Source organism: Malaclemys terrapin, chromosome 1 (genome assembly GCF_027887155.1).
Source record: "Malaclemys terrapin pileata isolate rMalTer1 chromosome 1, rMalTer1.hap1, whole genome shotgun sequence".
Classification (NCBI taxonomy): Eukaryota; Metazoa; Chordata; order Testudines; family Emydidae; genus Malaclemys; species Malaclemys terrapin.
Genome location: NC_071505.1, coordinates 199,503,574 through 199,526,998, shown reverse-complemented (window position 1 = coordinate 199,526,998; position 23,425 = coordinate 199,503,574). Strand labels below are relative to the sequence as shown.

General features: G+C 42.6%; 1 protein-coding gene across 1 annotated transcript in view; it reads right to left on the bottom strand.

Moving 5' to 3' along the window:
• Window positions 1–23,134, bottom strand: part of LOC128823303 (amine oxidase [flavin-containing] B-like) — an 82,784-nt gene extending 59,650 nt beyond the window's left edge. The window contains exon 1 of the mRNA XM_054005547.1: window positions 22,915–23,134. Coding sequence (XP_053861522.1) covers window positions 22,915–22,960 — 46 coding nt within the window. The 5' untranslated portion in view covers window positions 22,961–23,134. The remainder of the gene's footprint in view (window positions 1–22,914) is intronic.
• Window positions 23,135–23,425: the final 291 nt, after the last annotated feature.

The following is a 23,425-nucleotide window of genomic DNA, read 5'->3' as shown; positions in this document are numbered from 1 at the left end:
CCCAATTATAACATGGATCATCAAATAGCAATAATCATTCTCACAACCAACAATAGTGGAGAGATACCAAGAGCCTCTACAGGGCCAGATTCTCCACTCCATTGCCTTGCACCTCATGGAATTGTTATATTGTGAAAAGTGGGTGTAAAGCAGGGGTTCCCAAACTTGGGCCGGGCCACCACTTCTTGCAGCTCCCATTGGCCGGGAACAATGAACCGCAGCCACTGGGAGCTGCGAGCAACCGTACCTGTGGACGCTCAAGTAAACGAAAAGTCTCATGGCCCACCAGGGGCTTACCCTGAACAAGCCGCGAACCAAGTTTGGGAAGCCCTGGCATTGAGTCTGTCCGGTTTGGCCAATGTACAATGTAACATTCAAAAACCAGTAGGAGAGCACTTCAATCTCCCTGGACACTCAGTAACAGACTTAAAAGTGGCAATTCTTCAACAAAAAAACTTCAAAAACAGCCTTCAGCGAGAAACTGCAGAACTGGAATTAATTTGCAAACTTGACACCATCAAATTAGTCCTGAATAAAGACTGGGAATGGCTGGGTCACTACAAAAAATATTTTTTCCCTCTATTGATACTCACCCCTTCTTGTCAGCTGTTGGGAATGGGCCACATCCATCCTAACTGAATTGGCCTCGTTAGGACTGACCCCCCACTTGGCAAGGCAACTCCCACCTTTTCATGTACTGTGTATATATACCTGCCTACTGTATTTTCCACTCCATGCATCTGATGAAGTGGGTTCTAGCCCACGAAAGCTTATGCCCAAATAAATTTGTTAATCTCTAAAGTGCCACAAGGACTCCTCGTTGTTTTAGCTAGATTTCAGGTTCTAGACAACCAAGTACTATTGAGGCCATGTTTTTTTTTTTTCTGTCCTTCAATGCATTCTGCGCCAAACAATCATGATACAATTTTGTTGAGCAAACACAATTTTTGCAGGGACTACACACTAACGTTATTATCAAGCAAGTTGTCTGAACTGACATAAAAAAAAGGCTTGTACTGCCTTTGTGAAGATATATGGGACGACCTGAGCTGTCTTGCCAAAAGCTTTCGATTTGTCAAAAAAGCCACATCCTATGTCTACACTGCAGCCTTCTGCAAGCATAGCGATGTTAGACAGGTATGGGAAGAGATGTGATCCCCAACTGATCTAGCTGTGCCAGCAGAAGCCCCTAGGGCACACGCAGTTAAATTGGCAAAGCTGTTCTTTTACTGGTGTACCTTGTCTCACTCTTGGGGGGTAGTTTTACTATACCATTACAAAGCACAGCTTTGCCAATATAGCTGCATCCACACTAGGAGCGATGTGCTGGTATTGTATAATGCCATTCTTATACCAGTAAAGCACTCCTAATCTAGACATGGGCTAAGAGATTAAGGCATCAAAATTCCAGTGAATGAGATTTGGGTCCTAACTCCCTTAGGCTTCCTTAAAAATCCCAACCATAACTTCTAGACATTAGAACATCTTTACAAGTGGCCCAGCTAAATCTGCTACATTCCATTGAGCCACGTGCAGAATTCCCATACAAATGCTTCAAATCTTGTGCAACATGATCTGTGACTACTAAAGTACAAAAATGTGGACACTTTATTTAAAAGAATCCTAAATGTTCACAGTTTAAATCACAAAGGTCTAAATCTTTTAGTCCTTACTCAGGTAACAATCCCATTGGCCTCAGTGTTATTTGGCTTTTTATCGGTTTTGCACAAGAATCTAAACCACATGAAAATCCACTTTACACCACAGGAAGCACAATGCACTGTATGATCAGTTTAGCAGCACGGCTAGATCATTATCAACACACACTGCACATCCTCACTGCCCATACACTGACAATACAAATACACAACTACCTTGATATAATGCGATCCAATATAACACGAATTGTGATATAACGCGGTAAAGCAGTGCTCAGGGGGGAGGGGCTGCACACTCCAGCGGATCAAAGCAAGTTCAATATAACACGGTTTCACCTATAACGTGGTAGGATTTTTTGGCTCCTGAGGACAGTGTTATATTGAGGTAGAGGTGTAGCTTAACTGTGTGCTTGTGAGTGCACCAGGATACATTCTGTGCAAAGTAAAATTGAAGGAAGTTTTTCCACATACTGTCAACAGTTCTGGGGTTAACTACACCTCTGCCCCTTCCATGGTTTGCTCAAAGGTGCCCCTTTAGGGCTCAGGCCTCCAGACATCACCCCTCTATGGGCAGGTACCTGCATTCCTCTCCCTCCATACCAGAATTTTAGGGTTGCAGTCCCTGTGCAATTTACTGTGCGTATTCCACAGAGGTCTGACCTGCAGTTCTGCCCCCACCTCCAACACCCAGGGGCTATGACAGGGTTACCAGTGACTAGCCAGCTTTTACAAAGAACAAAACATATATTTCAGACAAAAACATTAAAATAACATAATAATAAGTCTACACAAATGCTAAGCCTATCAGGTGTCACCCATCTTCCACAGGGAGACCCAGGCAATTTTCCGAAGTCCTTCAACCCTCTCCAGCAGGATTTTACCCTCTTGGTTAAAGTTTCATGTCAGTTTGTGGATCAAATGAAGACCCATCTTGGAGAGGGTGACCAGATGTCCTGATTTTATAGGGACAGTCCTGATATTTGGGGCTTTTTCTTATATAGTCACCAATTAACCCCCACCCCCTGTCCCGATTTTTCACACTTGCTATCTGGTCACCCTAATCTTGGAGTCAGTTGGGACTGACACTTTATATACTTTGGGGCCTTTGTTCCCCAGGCTCTTAAAACAGGTAAAACCAGTCACATGCCCCTTTCCCCCGGGGGTAAAACTTCAAAGGCTAGGTAGCTGCATAATCGGCAATGGGACTTTTAATGAATCACCCCCTATTTATTCCATATTGCACAGGAAACCCACCTGGTGAGCCAGGAAAACAAAGACATGTATAATGCTTACTGATACAAGACTCTATGAATACTGCATGTGCCCCTAGTGTCTGGCACATCTCAAAATAATAGTCTTTGAAGTTTCCATGCTTCCAATGTCTCACATCTGTCACATCCACTTTTAAGTTCTGTAACGTTACTGAGTAATGATTTTGTATGCAACATGGAATTTTGCCATTAAAATCAAAGTTCAGTGAGTTTGGTACAGTAACTACTATAAAACTATGATGAAATATTAGGACAAATGTATTCTTAAAACTCAGGGAACCGGCCGAAAGGACAATATCACTATCTTATCTTTAAGTAATACAAATATTAAACTACAGCTATCAGCTTTACTATAACAGAACCAAACCATGACAATGGGAATTTGACCAATACCACCCAGCTTAATTAAACTCTAATAGTTTTATAAGAAGAAACATTGACCTTATGATGAAACCACTTGCAAATCCTAAGCCAGATATGACGAACACAGGCATAGCTTTGAGACTAATGTAAAAACTTCGTAAATATTATCTCTATCTCTGTTTGCCAGGAGCTGTATGCTGTCTGGTTGGGGAAGGTTACCAACCTCCTTCCAGGAATTAAAATCAGTGGGGGAGAGGGATAATTACTGCAGACCATAGGAGAGGTAGCCAACTCTGAGACCCCCTCAAAAAAATCCTCAAAACATTTAACATAGTGTCAGCCCTGATACAATTAGAATTTCTAATGACTAGCTGCAAAGACTGCAAATATGCAAGAAGTTTGTGCACAGACATGCCATAATAAAGGCAGTTTTACTGAGAATCCAAACTTGCTGACCACTTGATCAAATGGAGACCTTTAATATCAAAGCCCAGAATTAGAGCTTAGAGAGAGTCTGAAAAATCCACTGAAATAAAATTAGGATTGCAATTTGAGTCTTAAATAAATAACGAGCTGAACTTTGAGACAAAGTTGAGACAGTCTTTCCTCTGCCCAACCCTAACTTTCTAAGAAAACTCAGCTCTAGAATTTGGAAAGCATCTTGCTTGCCTTTGCTCTTTTACAGTCTGAAGACTGACTGATAACTTTCCCAATATGTGGGTTTTAGCTTTCCCCAGTTTTGCAACACATGCTCAGTATATGTGTACACGCACATTTTTTGTACACAGCTGCCTACTGCAGAGCAGAGACCCAGTTAAAAGTGTTATTTAAAATAGTGTAGGTCAGTGGTCCCCAACGTGGCGCCCGCCAGGGCATTTATGTGCGCCCGCCTAGTGCCCAGCAGGGGAGAGAAGCCACAGCCCAGCGCCTGCCGGGGACAGAGAACTCTGGGGCTGCAGGCTGCGGGCGCCCCTGTTCTTAGTCCCTGGCAGGCACGGGGCCGCAGTTTAAGCCTCTTGATCACACTTATAATGAAGTGAAGCCTCTTGATCACACTTATAATGAAACTCCGCTTTTGATTTAATTCTTTAAAGTTATGTACATGTGCTTATTAAAAGTTGGTCTATCGGAGCACTTAAAAAAATTGAAATAAATACATAAAAATAAATTATAATGGACCCCCAGCAGTGCAGAGCATAAGTGGGCTCTGCTGTACTATTATTAAAAAACAAGTAGGAGTGTTTATTTTGTATTAAATAGGCAAAGTGACACCTTATTAGCTGATATTGAATGTTGATGCCAAGCAAGATAGAGAGGCAGATCCAATATTGAATGAGAGAAACAAGCTGAATAGGGCAGAAGAACTAGTCATATTATTTGCACACTTTTTTCTCCAAATGAAGAATTAGCATTTAGTTCAACAAAATATCAAAACACTGTGTTTCTTACTGTGTTTAGTATACAGTAAATATTTGTTCAATTTGTCTATTCAAAGTGCATTTGCTTTTCTCAGTTGTTAATTACATTGTTAATATATCCCAGATTCCCTAATTTCCACTTTGATTACATAAGAAGTAGTTTACACTAACACTGTGTAACTGCACCTATTATCTTGACACACACTAGGAAAAAGGAGTTTTTATTCCCTTCAACTGCAACATAGTGATATTTACTCTGCATCCAAGAGCTATAATGGCACTATTGCAAATGATTCTAAAACACCACTGGGAGATCATTTATCAAACTTAATTTCTTACTTACTGATAGTCAAAAGTAAGCTTAAATATGTGACAATTCCTTGTGATCGTCCCAGGAATGTCTGCATTTCTCTGTGCAGGTCTAAAGATTGTAGGATTTCTGATCACTTGAACTACGAGATGCTGGATGTAATACATAGATGAAAGGGTCACTCTTGACCACCAGTGCCTTTTCAAACTGTAACTGGTTTCTGCAGCAGGACCAAGGACTTGAGAGAGCATTTTCAAAGAGTACATGATGCCTCGTTCTGTTTGTGTGGGCTCTGGGTGTGTTCTCTTGGCTCTCCCTAACTTCACCCTTTGTGGTACAACTTCAGTTGCAGCCCAGGCCAGTGATTCCAGAATGAATAGCTGTGCTGCTCATCCCAAGTGGGAGAAAGAAGAGATTTTTTAGCACTTATGCAGCCAGAATTTTTAAGGCCCTGTTGGAAGATGTTGATGATAAACAATCTGATCTTATCTTGCACTCAGAAGTACGATGGCTAAGCAAAGGTAAAGTTCTTGCATGTTTTTTAAGCCTAATTGAAGAGATCAAAGAATTTTTGAAGTCCAAAAATCAGAACTTCGAGCAACTAGAAGACTCCAGCTGGTTAATGGACTTGGCTTTTCTTGCCGACATCACTGACAAATTGAACATTTTAAATCTTGAGCTCCAGGGAAAAGACAAACATGTGGCTCAAATGATAGGTTCTGTAAAATCATTCAAAGCAAAACTGATCTTGTGGATGTCATATATGAAGACAAAGTCACTCGTACATTTCCAAGTATGAAGAAAATGGTATATGACAGTGATTTTAATCCATCATCATTTGTTATCCACATTCAAACACTTCTGGAACAATTTGAAAAGAGATTTCAACAGTTCACCATCATTGAGCCTCTAGTTGCCTTTCTTGTGAATCCTTTTACTTACCAAATAGAGGTAACAGAAATGGCTACATCAATTGCGAGTCTCATTCAAGTAAGAACAGAAGACGTGGAACTGGAGATTTTGGACCTTCAAAATGATATTGTTCTAAAATCCTGCACAACAGATGAAAACTTTTGGAATCTGGTTGACCGACAAAAAGTTTCCTGCCTTAAAAAATGTAGCATACAAAATAAAATCTTAGTTCAGTTCCACTTATCTATGTGAAGTTCTGTTTTCAACAATGAACATCATAAAATCAAAATACAGATCTCGGCTTACAGATGCCATCTTGACGATTGCTTACAAACGGGAATATCATCCTACTCTCCTACCTATGAAAAATTGGCTGAAGAAATGCAGTGCCAAAAAATCACACTGACTTTATTAGAAAAACCACGTGAATTAATGATACCTATTTTCCATTAAGTGCTGATGAGCGCGTATGATTAACTTGTGTTTAACTTTTTTTCATATTTGTTTGCTTATTTATTGAAATCCAGATACAAGTAACAATACAAAGAATATTTTTAATTAACCATAACTGGCTATCTATGTTAAAGTAAGAATAATAAATACATTTGGACCAGCAGTTCAACAATGTTTTTTTAAAATAAATAAGATGAAAACTGTTTGATATTTATTTTGTAAAAACTCCTTAATTTTTCTTACAGGTAGATAAAAAAGCAAATTCACATGGTAAGGTGAAAGAGTAATTGCCGAATAATTTAATTAATACCTTTACATGTAAAATTACCTTTTTTATCTTATGGATTCATATATTATGTAATGTTAAATATGATGTTTTTCGTATTATTTAATGTACAAATACAAAATAAGCCTTGAAAAATTGTTGGAGCCTGCCACACTCTTCTGAAAACATGAATGTGCTACTGGCCACAAAAAGGTTGGGGACCACTGGTGTAGGTCATTAGAAAGATGCAGACTGTTATGCTTCTACACCGGGGTTGGCAACCTTTTAGAAGTGGTGTGCCAAGTCTTCATTTATTCACTGTAATTTAAGGTTTTGCGTTCCGGTAATACATTTTAAAGTTTTTAGAAGGTCTCTCTCTATAAGTTTATATTATATAACTAAACTATTGTTGTATGTAAAGTAAATAATGTTTTTAAAATGTTTAAGAAGCTTCATTTAAAAATAAATTAAAATGCAGATCTTATCAGTTTAGTGTGATCCTTGCCCTTGCTTTTCCTTGCTGAGTTTTCCAATGTCTGGCACGTATTTGGATACTTTAAGCCGCACACAGGCTTCTGAGTGATCAGTTGTTAACCGGCTCCAAGAGGGACAGATGACAGATTTCATTTGTGAAAATACCTGTTCACACAGGTATGTGGATCCAAATGCTGAAACCACTGCAAACACAATTTTCTTCAAACAGTTAAATTTCTCTGGCAGGGAAGTCCAGCAGATCAGAATAGAGGCCCCATGATCTCTCTCGGTTGCTTCAAGTGCACTCCGCAGATCTCCAAACTTTGATGCCCACAATTCTAAGCTTTTTAACTGAATGAGCTACATTTCGAAATCTTCAACACCCATCCACTGAAATACAGACAAATCCAAGTCGCTTTTGCTGGACTTTTCAGGTTTAATTAGAAAAGAAAGCACTGGGCCAAAATCGCTGGAAATCTTGAAATCTGTTAGAAAATTCTGATTCCAGTTCTTGCATGTACATTCCAATCTCATCGACACTGACAGTGCAACGTGTCGATAGCTCTTTTATGTGTTGGAAGTAGCGGAAAGTAGAAGTTCGAATATCCCGAGAAAAAACTGCTAGTTTTACAACAAATGCCTTCCAGGCTTCATAAAGATCCAGAACCATTTGCCCTGCACCCTGGAGACAGAGGTTGAGTTCGTTTAGGTTAGCGGTGATGTCAGTTAGAAACATGAGCTTACACAGCCATTTATCATCATCCAGTTTGGGGTAGTTTTGTCCTTTTTCCGACAAAAAGGCCTTGATTGCATCACAACAGTTTACAAAGCGCACCAAAACCTTGCCACGACTTAGCCACCGAATGTTGCTGTGAAGTGGAATATCATTATAAGCACTGTCCATCTCTACTAGCGGTGCTTGAAACTGTCTGTGAGTTAAAGCAGATCGAGCAACAAGGAAATTCACAGTTTGCACCATTGTAGTCATCACATTATTAAGCTCTGAATTAGAAATTTTAGCACACAGGTTTTCTTGATGGATGATACAGTTTGATCTTCAAGTAACTTTATAAATCCCTTCTGTTTTCCGACCATGGCAGGAGCACCGTCTGTTGTGACACAAAATATTTTTCTGATGTCAACTCCTCGTTCTTCAAAATGGTTTACAAAACTTTCCACTCTATTGTCCCCCTTTGTTGTGCCATGCAGGGATTTTAGGCAACAAAGTTTCTCTTGGATTTCATCGGAAGCACAATATCTTCCAACAACTGCCAAACGTGGAACGTCGTTTATATCCATGCTCTCATCAACTGCAACGCTAAACACTGCTGTGTCTTTTAATGCAGTTGTCTGCTTTTCGTTAATGTTTTCTGCCATTTCACTTATGCATCTCTCAACTGTTCTGGCAGAGACAGGCAGTTCTCTTATTCTACATATGATCGTATCTTTATTTGGCAAATCATTGAACAAAACCTCCGAACTGCTGAGAAAAACTTCTTTTATATATTCCACATCTGTAAATAGCTTTCCATTTTTTGAAATGCACTGTGCAATCTTGTAACTTCCTTATGTAGCTTGATTTTTCCTTTCACTTAAGCATTTAAAAACATTGCTTTGCTTCTCATATCCTGCTACTGCCTTTTTGATCGATTCAGTCTTGTCTGCTTCATCAAGCAAGGTTTTCTCGTGTTTCATTTCAAAATGTCGTTGAACACTTGATGTGCGAAAAACAACATTTTCACAACAGAAAGCACAAACAGCACGGTCCTTCTTTTGAATAAATCCAAATGTGTCTGTTCATGAAGGCTGAAATTAACAGACATCTAACTTTGCTTTCTTAGGAGCTGACATTTTGTCAAATGTCCCCCTCAACTCAGTGGGGGGGGGAAATGGCAACAGAGGGCACACACAAGGTCAAACGCAGTACGCTGTTCCACGTGGCCTGATATAAGCAGTAAACCAGGACTTAAAAATATCCCAGTGGCCTGGAACAATTTTTAAGACTATGAGTCGGCAATGTGACGTGGCGGTGAAAAAAAGCCAATGCGGTCTTGGGATGTATTAGGCGAGGTATATCTAGTAGAGATAGGGAGGTCCTGCTTCCGTTGTATAAGGCGCTGGTGAGACCTCATTTGGAGTACTGTGTGCAGTTCTGGTCTCCAATGTTTAAAAAAGATGAACTCAAACTGGAACGGGTGCAGAGAAGGGCAACTAAGATGATCAGAGGAATGGTAAACCTGTCGTATGAAAAGAGATTAGAGGAGCTTGGGTTGTTTAGTCTGACAAAGCGAAGGCTGAGGGGGGATATGATTGCTATCTTTAAATATATCAGAGGGGTTAATACAAGGGAGGGAGAGGAATTATTCCAGTTTAGTACTAATGTGGACACGAGAACGAATGGATACAAACTGGCCGGGGGGAAGTTTAGGCTTGAAATTAGACGAAGGTTTCTGACCATCAGAGGGGTGAAATATTGGAACGGCCTTCCGAGGGAAACGGTGGGGGCGACGGACCTGTCTGGTTTTAAGATTAAGTTGGATAAGTTTATGGAGGGAATGGTTTAATGATAAAACATAGTAGCCAAGGAAAACCAAGCAATGGTACATGAACAGCATAATGGCCAACAAGGGTCAGGCTAGAGACTCTTGCCTATATGCTCGGGGTATTACTGATTGCCATATTTGGGGTCGGGAAGGAATTTTCCTCCAGGGTAGATTGGCTGAGCCTCTGGAGGTTTTTCGCCTTCCTCCGCAGCATGGGGCAGGGATCACTAGCAGGAGGGTCTCAGCCGATTGAAGTCACTAAAACACAGGATTGGGGACTTCAACGGTAGAGTCCAGGGAAGGGTCTTGCGGCCTGCAGCATGCAGGGGCTCAGACCAGATGATCATAATGGTCCCTTCTGACCTTAATGTCTATGAGTCTATGGGTGCTGAACTGTGCCCCCTCTTGCCCCTATCTGCACCCCTCACTGCCCGAGGCTGGGGCCAGTGGGCCACAGCTGGGGGCGGCTGCAGAGTGCCAGGCCGAGGCCAGGAGCAGAGCCCCGAGCCGGTGGCCAGTACCCCAGCCCGGCACTGGGCTGAGCGAAGCCAGCGGCCGGGACCCTGGCTGGTAGGGGGCTAGTGACCAGTATCCCAGGCTGGCAGCGGGCTGAGTGGGGCCAGCGGCCAGTATCCCAGGCCAGCAGTGGGCTGAGTGGGGCTGGCAGCCGGGACCCCAGCTGGCAGGGGGCCAACGGCCGGAACTCCAGACCGGCAGCGAGCTGAGCAGGACCAGCACCTGGTATCCCAGGCTGGCAGCCGCCTGAGCGGGGCCAGCGGCCAGGTCCCAGCTGGTAAGGGGCCAGTGGCCGAAACCTCAGACCGGCAGCGGAGCCTCCGGGACCAGTAGCCGTGACCCCAGGCCGGCAGCAGAGTGCCACTGAAAATCAGCTTGCATGCCGCCTTTGGCACACGTGCCATAGGTTGCTGACTCCTGTTCTACACTGTGGGTGAAATCCTCTTCCATTGAAGCTAATGGCAAAGCTCCCATTGACTTCAATATGGCAAGGATTTCACCCTGTGTCTTTAATATTATATTAAAGTACCGTGTTGCAAGCTATTTTGCTGTGTAAGGAAAATGTCCTTTCAGAAAATATTAAAACTAAACTCCGTCTAGTGATCAGTGTCCTTATAACCTCGTGAATAAATATTACTGATTAGTTCTTGGCTTGATTTGAATGAGACTGTTGTCCAAGGGGTAACAAGTTGAGTCAGTGGTATAAAAACCATATGTACACTGATACTAACTTTGTAGTGGTGAGTAGATATTGTGATGAAGGAAAAGGAGAAATTGGATAGAAAGATCACATGGCCCACCAGAGGTCTTATTGAACCCACATGACCTCTGTTCAATGTGGATAAAAATCAGTTACTCCCACTGAAATCAATGAGAATTAGGCACCTAACCTGCTTACGTGTTTTTAAAACTCCCACTAGGCATCTACATCTTTAGGCACCCAAAAACCTCTGAAAATCTGGCCCATGGTGACCAGAAACAATCCATCGATTCACCAACTACAATTAATACTTCCTTTGTTTAATAAATCAGTTAGTCTTAAATGCAAAATGTATTGTGATAAACTTTTATCTCAATGATCCAACACATTTAAGCTAGCTTTATTTAACTACCGTAATAGAAAACAATTTTAAAATGCTGTTTTTCTCCATTTTTAGTTGAATGCGGATTTCCATCCAAATGCAGCTTGACAAAAATCCAAAGTAATTAAAAATAAAATCTAATAAATAAGAAATGCAACAGTCACCATTTTCTAACTTTGTAAGAAATGTAAAAATTCAGACTCTGAATAAAATGTATATTATACAATATAATTCCTTAAATAAATGTATATAGATATAATGTAACTTCTTGGTAGGCAAAAAGAAGTGCCAAATATAGTGTAAAAGCTAAATTGAGTTGCAAATAAACGTGTTTTAATGATTATACCAACCAAAGAGAATGAACCTTTCTTTAGGAACATTATGAAAAAATACAGATGCAAAACAACATTAAAATCAATTGTTTATATCAATGTTTCCTGCTTGCTTATTTAAATCACAATTAAAATTATTGACTGGCTTTGATTTAAATCAATCCATCTTGCTCTGTTAGCAAATCTGGATCAGATTAGTAATGTCGACTTAGCTAGTCAAGCATACGTAAGAATGCAGAAAGGTGCTTTAAACCTGATAAATGCAAGGTCTTTCCGCCACGCAGTAGCATAAAAACACAGAGATTTAAAAATTATTATGTCATCTAATCTATCCCATTGTCAGTGAAGGCTTATTCCACATAGTGCTTCATCCGCTATTTCATAAAATGTTAGACACCACTGATGAGTTGTCCATTCTTAATAAAATGTTCTATTATCTGATCCTTGAAAGTGAAGTGAGACTGATTAATAGCTTTTAGCCTAAGCAGATTGATGATGTGAAGCCTCCTTGTATAATTCACATCTGTAATCTCTCTACCTTTATGCGCTTTTGCAGTCCATAACACTAGCATCAGTCATGATAGACAAAAGATGTGGATTCTTCCAGTATGTGTATCCAAAAGAATAACCATTGAATTCTTCATACAAAGAGTAGGTCTTCTACCTATTCTTTTTTTTTTTTTTTTAAGTACCAATCACCATAGCATGTAGATGCCAAATATATCATAAATGAAGTAATTTCTATTTTCTATGTGCAGAGTCAATGAACATTGTTTGTCTAATAATGTCGTATATTTTGAATGCTTTTTCATGATGATGATAATGTAAAAGCTTTTCCTGCTGATGCATCTATCTGAGCCTCCAGACATTACATCTTTTGCAATTATAGTGGAAGACATTTTCAAAATCCACTACCAGGCCCATTGATTGAAACAGGCCCACACATTTTGCCTATTTGACATGTGCATGATTACCAAGTCATCCTGAAACAACATAATAGTCCTGTTTCCTGTCAAGGTTTATTGCTGGTTACTACATCATATTTGTGAATATACAAGGAACCATTGAGAGGCCAAATGTCAGGTTCCACATATTTAGTCTCATTTCACTTTGTAGTGAAAATGAAGGTAACTGAGGACAAAAGGAAGAACCTTTGATGAAAGAGAGCAGTGGGAATGTGGATGTAGAGGACCATTAAATCTAATGATGCTAGAAATTCCCTGGATCAATGGGTATCAGAGCCGACATAATTGGCATTCTGAAGGACTAATTAACATTCTGAAGGACTACACTCACAGGGACTGCTTCACCCATTTAAGGTTGTTTCATCAACCCTAATATTTTTAAACAGTGAAATATCTGGCATAAATATCTTATAATTTATACTTCGGATATATTTACATTAATACTGCTCTCACCAAAGATATTTAATGATGATAGAAAATGCCATCGTCCCGCCTCCCACCCCCCGCTAAGTGTGATATCAGGAAAGTCTAAATTACTTTCCAGGACAAAAGAGGTAAATAAGCTTATATCATCTATAGTCCTGCTGCAACACACACCAGTTTATCCTTGAACAGTGACAGGTTGTCCTCTACTGAAGTCTTCTGATAAATGGGATGAACATCATCATATATTACCTCTAGTACATCTGACCTGCTTTCATAAAGAACATTTTTATTGGATCACAGATATAGTGAGAGCTATAGCAAGTATGCAATGCCTTCAAGCATCATATAAACAGTAAACAAGTCTTAGGAGAAAGAGGAGGATAGTCTCACGGTACCATCATGCTCTAAATATCTAAAATTATCTTATAGATCCAAAATTTTGGTTGGATTTTTTTTCTTCCAATAGTTTTTGGTTTAAACAAAGTGGATATGTCAGGTTTCTCATGCTGAGAAAGAAAAGATACCTCTGCCATGATGTTAGCTTAAAGATTTATAATCTCTTTTAACCCAGCCTCTTTTAAAGCCAAGAAACCACCTAAATTTCATTCTTAAAGCAATCTGAACAGCGAGAAATGGCAAAGGAAGACTGTTCTGAAAACACTACTGGGAAATTTAGAGAAACTGTTACACTCTGAAGAGATTAAAAAGAAAACATGCAAAGTAGTTATTGCCACTGGTATCACATAAATTAAGGCTCTCAGCAGGTATGATGGGAGCCCCATTGCTTTTCTCATAGTTGTCTCCATCTTTCTGTCTAGAAGTCTCTTCAGGAGCAAACAGCTGAGTCTAAAGTAAGAGACGAATCTATCTCCAAGAGAGTTTAAGCTTTCTTACACCTCCTGTGCGAAATTTTTGTTTCGTATCAAACGGCATTATATAATGTACTGCCTGGTGCTTTCACGAATACATTTTTAATTCAGGAGAACTTCTTCCCGAATAGAGCCCATTTCTTTAGTCACTCCATGCACAGAAACGCCAGTGACTTCAGCAGAAGTTCTACCCTCAGAATAGAATCTGACCCTTAAAAACTGCAAGATGAACAGCCATTGCATTTTGGATGTTACCTCTTCCCACAGGCAGAGAGCTAATGCCTCCTGTTCCTCTGCTTCCTTAGTTGGCTTAATAATTGCATTAAGAGATTACTTGAAATCTTCAAACAAGCCACAACAATAGGTTCTTTAGCCTCTAAGGCTATGTCCACACTCCAGCTGGGAACGAGCCTCCCAGCTAGGTAGACAGACTCAGGCTAGTTTCACCCAAACTAACACACTAAAAATAGCAGTGTGGACGTTGTGACACTGGCGGTGGCTCAGGCTAACCACCCAAACTCAGACCTAGGGTGTCAGGCAGGCTTGGACTTGGGCGGCTAGCCCAAGCCACCACATCTGTGCTGTTCTTTGTAATGTGGTAGCTCAGGCAGAGCTAGTGCAAGTCTGTGTACCCTGGCTGGGAGGCTTGCGTCCCACTGCACTGTAGTTATACCTGAAGGATATGGAAAAGAGCAGATTTTCATTACTGAGTTAGGAGCTGAATCATCCAGCTGTTTAGTTTTATTGTTTGCTTTTCAACAAACTTCTATACTAAAAGAGCGTAAAAATGATTAAACTGGGCGAGTAGCATCTTGGGTTAGAATCTCCTCACCTTACTAGGACACTGACTGTGATGGCTCTGAATTATAAGGAGCTGGCAAAGTCGTGGACTAAGATCTAATAGAGCCTTTCCATCCCTAAAGGTTGAGAATCTCCTATCTAAATCTAGATGTGAAGAAGCCAAGACAAATGGAGCTGCTCGACAAGGGTGGCTAGAGCATTATGGATAGGCATTCTTTTAAAGCATTTGTATGCATCTAAATAACAAACATTGTGGGAAGGAATCTGTTTTGTATGTTTGCTCACATTGCTAGATCAGCACTACAAATGATGCATTTCCACCTGTATTTTGCCTTCTTTTTCGCTGGTTTCTATAACTGCTAAATCAAGGATAGTTCAAACTTTTACTGACGATTTCCTGAGCATTTTGCCTCAGTGGGTCTAATGATGTCTCACCAGAAGACATGAAAAAACTGAAGAATAAGAGATTTGGCTGCTATTCCTGTAGTGTGAAGGCAATGCCTTTGTGGAGGAATGACCCATCCAATCTGGATTGGGGACAAATCTGGACTCAGTAATGTGACTTGCTTTAAAGTTGATCTGTTCCATTTCCCAATGGAACCAACACAATCGCACAGCAACTGGCACTAAGTGACACTCTATTTGGTGTTCTCAACAGGAGCATGGAGACATAACTATTATTTTATCATTCAAAAGTGTGGTAGGTGCTTCTCAAACAAGTATAAATACAAGGTCACCGCCCCAAGAATTTTAAAAACTAGATAGAAAACTCATTGGTGGAAGATGGCTGGTAGGAAATAACTGAAGCTAAATGAGTGAGTGGAAGTGTTTAATATCTTGCTTGGTTCTACTTTCTTTGTGAATGTGTGTGGGTGTGTGTTATTTTGCTAACATCTCTTGGAGTGCAGGACTAGCGTTATTTGGCCAAGAGAAGGTAGAGTGTTTTAGAGTGGGACTGACTTAATCCTTATAATGACAAAGCAAAGTGGTTCCTTGCAACCCCCATTATTTATTTCTGTCTGCAGGTAGCAAAGAAGGAAGCCGTTGCTTGAACAGCATAAACCACCTCGTCTCTGCCTGGGTTTTGACCGTTCTTTCAGAATTTATTACAGAAGCTGTACCGGAATTACACACAAATGTTCCCATGGCAACAATGAAAAACAAGGTTATATTATAAACAACTTGTTTATGTCGTGCTGAACTCTCCGAAGCCACTCATTAAGCATAAGAGACCCATAGCATTGATGCTGTCTAAAAACTTGCTACTGAAATCTGTTTCATTTGGAAACTACAATAAAATGTACTATAATAGCCTTTCAGTGCGAAATAAGGTATCAGTTAAAAATTAGCCAAATTCTCAGAATCATTCTTAGTTTTCAAAATACTGGTGATTTCTTTTTGCTGACAGTTTAAAAAAATCAGCTAACAGAAAACTGCAGACATATCAAGTATTTGGAACTTTTAATAATTAATAAAATGTACTCATCATGGAACTGGTATTATGTAAGCGGGGGAATGCTCCCGCTATTGTGGGGAACTTTCCTGGCTTCTGCATATTAGGCCAAAAAGTATGGCGTATAGAACATTGTTTGGCCAGCTTAGCCAAAGTTAGGCTAACAGTAGTTGCTGGGCCATTCCTGTCTCTCTGTGAAACCTGAGGCCATGCTTGCTTGAGCTGCAGAGAACGAGATGGGGGGGGGGCGCATTCTTGTACCAGAAGTGCTAGGAACAGTTTGTTTGGACATGGAGACTTGTAGTCTCCACTCCCTGTTTCTATTCTTCATCTGTTCTTAACTCCCTCCTTTCTCCTAGTTTCTGGTGCATGACAACAAAGCTGATAAGTTGCTGAGGCATCACGAATTGTTTGTAGTGTCAAAGAAGTTAGATATGCATGAATATTAGAAGCTTTCTAACTAATAAAGGAGGGTTGGGTTGTTTTAATTATGACGCGATGGAACTGTCTATATAACCCTACTAGTTGTTAAAACTGGGGCTGGTTCTCTTTGGAGACGGGCCGCTCTCTATTGTTGTGTGCACTCTTCAATAAAGAGTTTGTCTTTGGACCTTGCTGGTGTTGCCTGTCTCTTTGCGGTCAGACAACGAACCATGCCGTCTGGGTTAGAGTCCTCGACATGCACTATCCCGGTGAAGTGGGCTACTGAAAGGATCTGAGTCCTCGCTCCCACTTCCTTTACCCAGAGACCTCCCTGCCCTTGAGGACTCCCCTTCCACTCTCCTGTCTGGCAGAGTCCTCGTAACCCCAACAAGGCTGGGCCCAGGATTCCTGGGGGGCTCGACCCCCAACCCTGCTGTGGTCACCCAGGACAGGAGCTAGGGTGCTCTCTCTGCACTGGGCACCTTCCTGACCCACTGATCATTTCATACAATTTAAAGCAAATACAAGTTGTTTAATTAACAATTAATTTTAAATAAGGAAAAATGGGAAAGGTTAAAGGAAACACATCACCCTGCTCTGTGGCAGGGAACATCACAAACAGTGTCTCTGGAATTTCAGGGCAGTTCACAGTCTGTTTCTTGTAGGTCCCAGGCTCCTTCTCAGGCCCTGGCTGTGCTGCAGAGACACTGTGAGTTGGACACTTGCTCTGGTGGTGGCCACATGCTCTCAGGCTCTAGGTGGCAGGACCCTTTTTCCCAGCATCGCCCCTGCCCGGTCGGGATTATGATCCCCCTCCAAGTCTGGCCTGCAGAGCCTCTTGGCTGAGGCGTCTCCCTGTGCGGGGCCCACTGCCCAGGGTCCCCATCCTCTCCCCAGCTGCTCACCGCACCCAGCTCCGGACTGCTCCAGCCCCGCACCCAGCTCCGGACTGCTCCACTCTGCCTCAGCACGGCAGCTGCTGCTGCTCTGCCTCCAGCTCCCTGGCTGCTTGTCTGGCCTCTCTGGCTCTGGTTGCTGCAGCTCTGCTCCCTCTGGGCTGGGCTCTGGCTTTGGGGCTGCAGCTCTGCTTCCAGCAGCTTAGCTCGGGCCCCTGCTCTCTCCTTAGCTCAGCCCCACTCTGTCTGACTCAGGCCATTCCAGTTTACATGGAGGACGGGACCCCCCCTGGCCTCCTGACTCTCTGATTAGCCTGCCCGCCCTGTCAATCAGGCTGATCTGGAGCATTGGCCTCTCCCCATTGTTCCTGGGGACTGTCAGTCTCAGGCTCCTGATTTGCCATCGACCCTTCCCCTTTTAGTGCTGGGAGCTAGCAACCAAAACACCCCCACTGAATGTTAGTAAGGGGGCAACAGTCCCCTTACATTTGGATAATTTTGTCAATGAATCTAGTGCCAAGTGCCATAAAAAGTAGTCTGTACAAATAGATAACTTTTAAGTCAATTGAACACTACTTAGGAAGGCCTCTGAAAGTGACACTGCATATGGAAGAAGCCCAATTTGTAAATTACACCCCTTAAATCTGATGGTTAAAAAAATCCTAAGTGGGTAAGATATAAAAAGCAAATAGTCTAAAAGTTAGATTTTGTCATTTGCTTTGTAACAAGTGCACGGATTTATTTATTTGTTCCTAGTTATGGAATAAGTTCCTGGTTGATTTGAGGACTTAAGCATGTGCTTCACTTTCAACACATGAGCAATTCCATTGATTTTAATGGGACTTTTCTGGACAGATGCTTAGAATATCTTAAAATAATTTAGCCCATTTTCAGGGCTTTCAATTCACATTTTCACTTTCCCTTTCACTCCTCCTACCTCTCTTCCTCCTCCAAACAGGTAAAATCCCAGAAGTTTCAAAATTAGCACTGCTTGACTTGCGCTCCCTCACAGCAATACTGAAATCAGTGGATGAGAGACAAATGCTGCAATCCTTGTGTAGGTAAAACTTCTGTGGACAACATGGAAGTTTTGCATGTGCAACAAATGCATGATTGGGTAGTAAAACAAAGAAAGAAGGCAGGAATAAGAAGAACAGGAGTACTTGTGGCACCTTAGAGACTAACAAATTTATTAGAGCATAAGCTTTCGTGGACTACAGCCCACTTCTTCGGATGCATCTAAAATGGAACATATATTGAGGAGATATATATACACACATACAGAGAGCATAAACAGGTGGGAGTTGTCTTACCAACTCTGAGAGGCCAATTAATTAAGAGAAAAAAAACTTTTGAAGTGATAATCAAGCTAGCCCAGTACAGACAGTTTGATAATAAGTGTGAGAATACTTACAAGGGGAGATAGAGTCAATGTTTGTAATGGCTCAGCCATTCCCAGTCCTTATTCAAACCGGAGTTGATTGTGTCTAGTTTGCATATCAATTCTAGCTCAGCAGTCTCTCTCTGGAGTCTGTTTTTGAAGTTTTTCTGTTGTAATATAGCCACCCGCAGGTCTGTCACTGAATGACCAGACAGGTTAAAGTGTTCTCCCACTGGTTTTTGAGTATTTTGATTCCTGATGTCAGATTTGTGTCCATTAATTCTTTTGCGTAGAGACTGTCCGGTTTGGCCAATGTACATGGCAGAGGGGCATTGCTGGCACATGATGGCATATATCACATGGGTAGATGTGCAGGTGAACGAGCCCCTGATGGTATGGCTGATGTGATTAGGTCCTATGATGATGTCACTTGAATAGATATGTGGACAGAGTTGGCATCGGGGTTTGTTACAAGGATAGGTTCCTGGGTTAATGGTTTTGTTCAGTGATGTGTGGTTGCTGGTGAGTATTTGCTTTAGGTTGGGGGGTTGTCTGTAAGCGAGGACAGGTCTGTCTCCCAAGATCTGTGAGAGTAAAGGATCATCTTTCAGGATAGGTTGTAGATCTCTGATGATGCGCTGGAGAGGTTTTAGTTGGGGGCTGAAGGTGACAGCTAGTGGTGTTCTGTTATTTTCTTTGTTGGGCCTGTCTTGTAGGAGGTGACTTCTGGGTACTCGTCTGGCTCTGTCAATCTGTTTTTTCACTTCAGCAGGTGGGTATTGTAGTTTTAAGAATGCTTGATAGAGATCTTGTAGGTGCTTGTCTCTATCCGAGGGATTGGAGCAAATGCGGTTATATCTTAGAGCTTGGCTGTAGACAATGGATCGTGTGGTGTGTCCTGGATGGAAGCTGGAGGCATGTAGGTAAGTGTAGCGGTCAGTAGGTTTCCGGTATAGGGTGGTATTGATGTGACCATCGCTTATTAGCACAGTAGTGTCCAGGAAATGGACCGCTTGTGTGGATTGATCTAGGCTGAGATTGATGGTGGGATGGAAATTATTGAAATCATGGTGAAATTCCTCAAGGGCTTCTTTTCCATGGGTCCAGATGATGAAGATGTCATCAATGTAGCGCAAGTAGAGTAGGGGCGTTAGGGGATGAGAGCTAAGGAAGCGTTGTTCTAAGTCAGCCATAAAAATGTTGGCATATTGTGGGGCCATGCGGGTACCCATAGCAGTGCCGCTGACTTGAAGGTATATATTGTCCCCAAATGTGAAATAGTTGTGGGTGAGGACAAAATCACAAAGTTCAGCCACCAGGTTAGCTGTGACATTATCAGGGATACTGTTCCTGATAGCTTGTAGTCCATCTTTGTGTGGAATATTGGTGTAGAGGGCTTCTACGTCCATAGTGGCCAGGATGGTGTTTTCTGGAAGATCACCGATGGATTGTAGTTTCCTCAGGAAGTCAGTGGTGTCTCGAAGATAGCTGGGAGTGCTGGTAGCGTAGGGTCTGAGGACAGAGTCTACATAACCAGACAAGCCTGATGTTAGGGTGCCAATGCCTGAGATGATGGGGCGTCCAGGATATCCAGGTTTATGGATCTTGGGTAGCAAAACAGACTCCAAAGAGAGACTGCTGAGCTAGAATTGATATGCAAACTAGACACAATCAACTCCGGTTTGAATAAGGACTGGGAATGGCTGAGCCATTACAAACATTGACTCTATCTCCCCTTGTAAGTATTCTCACACTTATTATCAAACTGTCTGTACTGGGCTAGCTTGATTATCACTTCAAAAGTTTTTTTTCTCTTAATTAATTGGCCTCTCAGAGTTGGTAAGACAACTCCCACCTGTTTATGCTCTCTGTATGTGTGTATATATATATCTCCTCAATATATGTTCCATTCTAGATGCATCTGAAGAAGTGGGCTGTAGTCCACGAAAGCTTATGCTCTAATAAATTTGTTAGTCTCTAAGGTGCCACAAGTACTCCTGTTCTTCTTTTTGCGGATACAGACTAACACGGCTGTTACTCTGAAAGGCAGGAATAGTCTATGTTGTAGCATTTAGGAAGAACTAAGCAGTCATGCTGTTTGGAGAAAGCACAGCAATTTTATTAATTGCATGAGCACTCGGCTCATGCTGAGCCTGCTCAGACTTCTGAAGAAAGCTAGTTCACATGGGTCATGCTTGAAGATTGAACACAGGCATTAGTATAGTCACTCCCATACTAATAACAATGATAAATACCCTTTCAGCTGTATGTTTCACTCTGCTGCTGTAGGACAGCTTTACTCCTCATGTTCAGAACGCCTTGCAGGGTACAGCATGGCATTCACTTAGCTGGCTCCTGGGCACCATTGCAGTTACATTTTTGCATGTTCAGGGGTTTCCTTGACAGAGGCATCCCCGAGTGCACAAAAGGTGAGTGCAACATTGCTTGGGGTCTATTAACAACAGTCAAACACGTTGGACCCCACAGCAGGTCTCTACTAGAAGGTATGAGCACTGGAGGTTGACCAGAGAGTCTCCTTTGCCAATCCTGAAATGTCTGACTGAGAAAACAAGAGAAGCCTTGAGCCAGCTCTGTATTTCATAAGAGCTAGTTCGTCCATCTCTACTTTCAACTTTGTTTTTCATTAATCCATAAAATCGATGCCAACAGCTCTCCAATCATCTTCAATCAACATGATAACAGGGGCATCCATCAACTGCTTTTAGAAAAATACCTAGGTAATGTCTGAAGTAAAATGTATGTAGCACATTAGAGATCCATGAGGAAGCACTAGCATGCAGTCCTGGAAGGGGTGGGAAGGTAGAGGGTAGAATAGTTGATGGTCACCCTCCCTAGACAGCTTGTAGAAATAAGTGCTATGTGGTTTTCAGGGCAGCTCTCAATTCTTTATTGAGTTCTATAGAGTCCTGCCACAGGAGAGTGCTATTTTGATTCAAAATGTAACTAGAACTTGATAATAGTGTTAAGAAACAATGTGATTATTAAACCTATGGCAAAGCAGACCTTTCAATCCTGCTGGCCTTGCAGCAATTGCAGTGAGAGTGTGCTTGACTAAAAGCTGCATAAATACCAGATTAGCCCCTGTGTTAGACATCATCATCATCATCATCTCACTTATGGGTGCTCCATTTCCTTTTTAATACAATATTTACTGAAATTCAGTAACAGAGCAAACCTAGAAGCAATCCCCTCCCTTCACCCATGCTTCACGCTCAACCGCAGCCACATTTCAGGGGTAGTGAATATTCTAATTATACTTCTTTCATGAAGAAAGTGAGCATACTCTTTGTTACCCACATGTATTAATTCTTGCAAAAAGTATTATTTCCATTAACTTAGCTCTAGTGAGCTAATAAGTGATAAACTGTAAGTATTCTAGGTTAGCTGACACAATGCGTTGCTGCATCAAACGCCTGTGACAAGAAGACATTTGGTGCCAGATTTCCCCTCTTGTTTTTTTCCTAGCCTACCTGAATAATAAGCCTTCCCAGCTTCAGAAATGCAATTCCTAGAAAGTCAGGTTTGTTCGTGTGCAATGTGCACTATTTAATCCATCCAAAGAGCTGATCTATGAAGAAAGTGCTGGTAGCTGGTTTGGGTGCTCAGATGATATGCATATAACGAGCTAAATTCTAGTACATTAGTTTGGGTAATGAGCTAAGGTCAGTGTTGGGCCATTAAACAAGGTGTCCTACTACCAAGCATTGAAACCCCCCCTTGCACTTGTGGAGCGGCGCTAGGCCAGACGGAGGTGAGCCGTGGGGATGACGGCAGCGGCTGCTCCATCTGACAAATGTCAGCTCTCCAGAGAGGAGTGGCGGAAAGAAGCAGTGGCCAGCCCCACACCGCGCTAAGGCGGCCCCGCAATTACACCGACAGAAGCAGAGTTTCCTGCCCCAGCTCTCCCTGCAGGGCTGACCCCGGAGGCAGCAACTCCCAGCCGCAGGCGGCTGCAAAGCACCTGCCTTCCCCCGGCCAGGGCAGACAGGCACGAGTGTCTCCGCCCTGCTCCCAGCCACATCCGCGCGCAAAGGGAGCAGGCTGGGACCCCCGGTGCGTGTCCGGCGCTGGGCTGCACTGACCTGAGATGCCGCCCCCAACCACGATCACGTCGCATTTCTGGCTCATGGCGCTGCCTCGGCTCCCGCTCCCGGGCTCTGCGCGGCTGGGGCTCCCGGAGCAGCTGCCGCTCGCGTCTCCCTCGCTGCCCGCCGGAGTCTGACAGCGGCGCTCCCGGCTCCGCCCGCCGCCCCGTCAATGGCAGCGCGGGGGGGCGAGACGGGGCTGGGGAGCTGAGAACACGACCGGCGTGTCCCGTCCCCCCGCCTCAGGTTGCAAAGGGCAGGTGGGAGCCCGCCCACAGACCCCACTGCTCCCCCCCAGCAACCCCCTCTCTAACCGGGGGCTCTAACCTCTAAAGGGGGGGCGGGGTTATGGTCAAGCGGCTGAAACACGCTGCTGTCCTGTCCCTTGGCTGGGGCACCTCATCTGCTGTAGCTATCAGGGATTTCCCTACACACACCCCTACGGGGTCGGGTGTATACCCCGCCTGAATTTTTCCAACAACCCCCCTTCCCCCAGTTTTGTGAACTA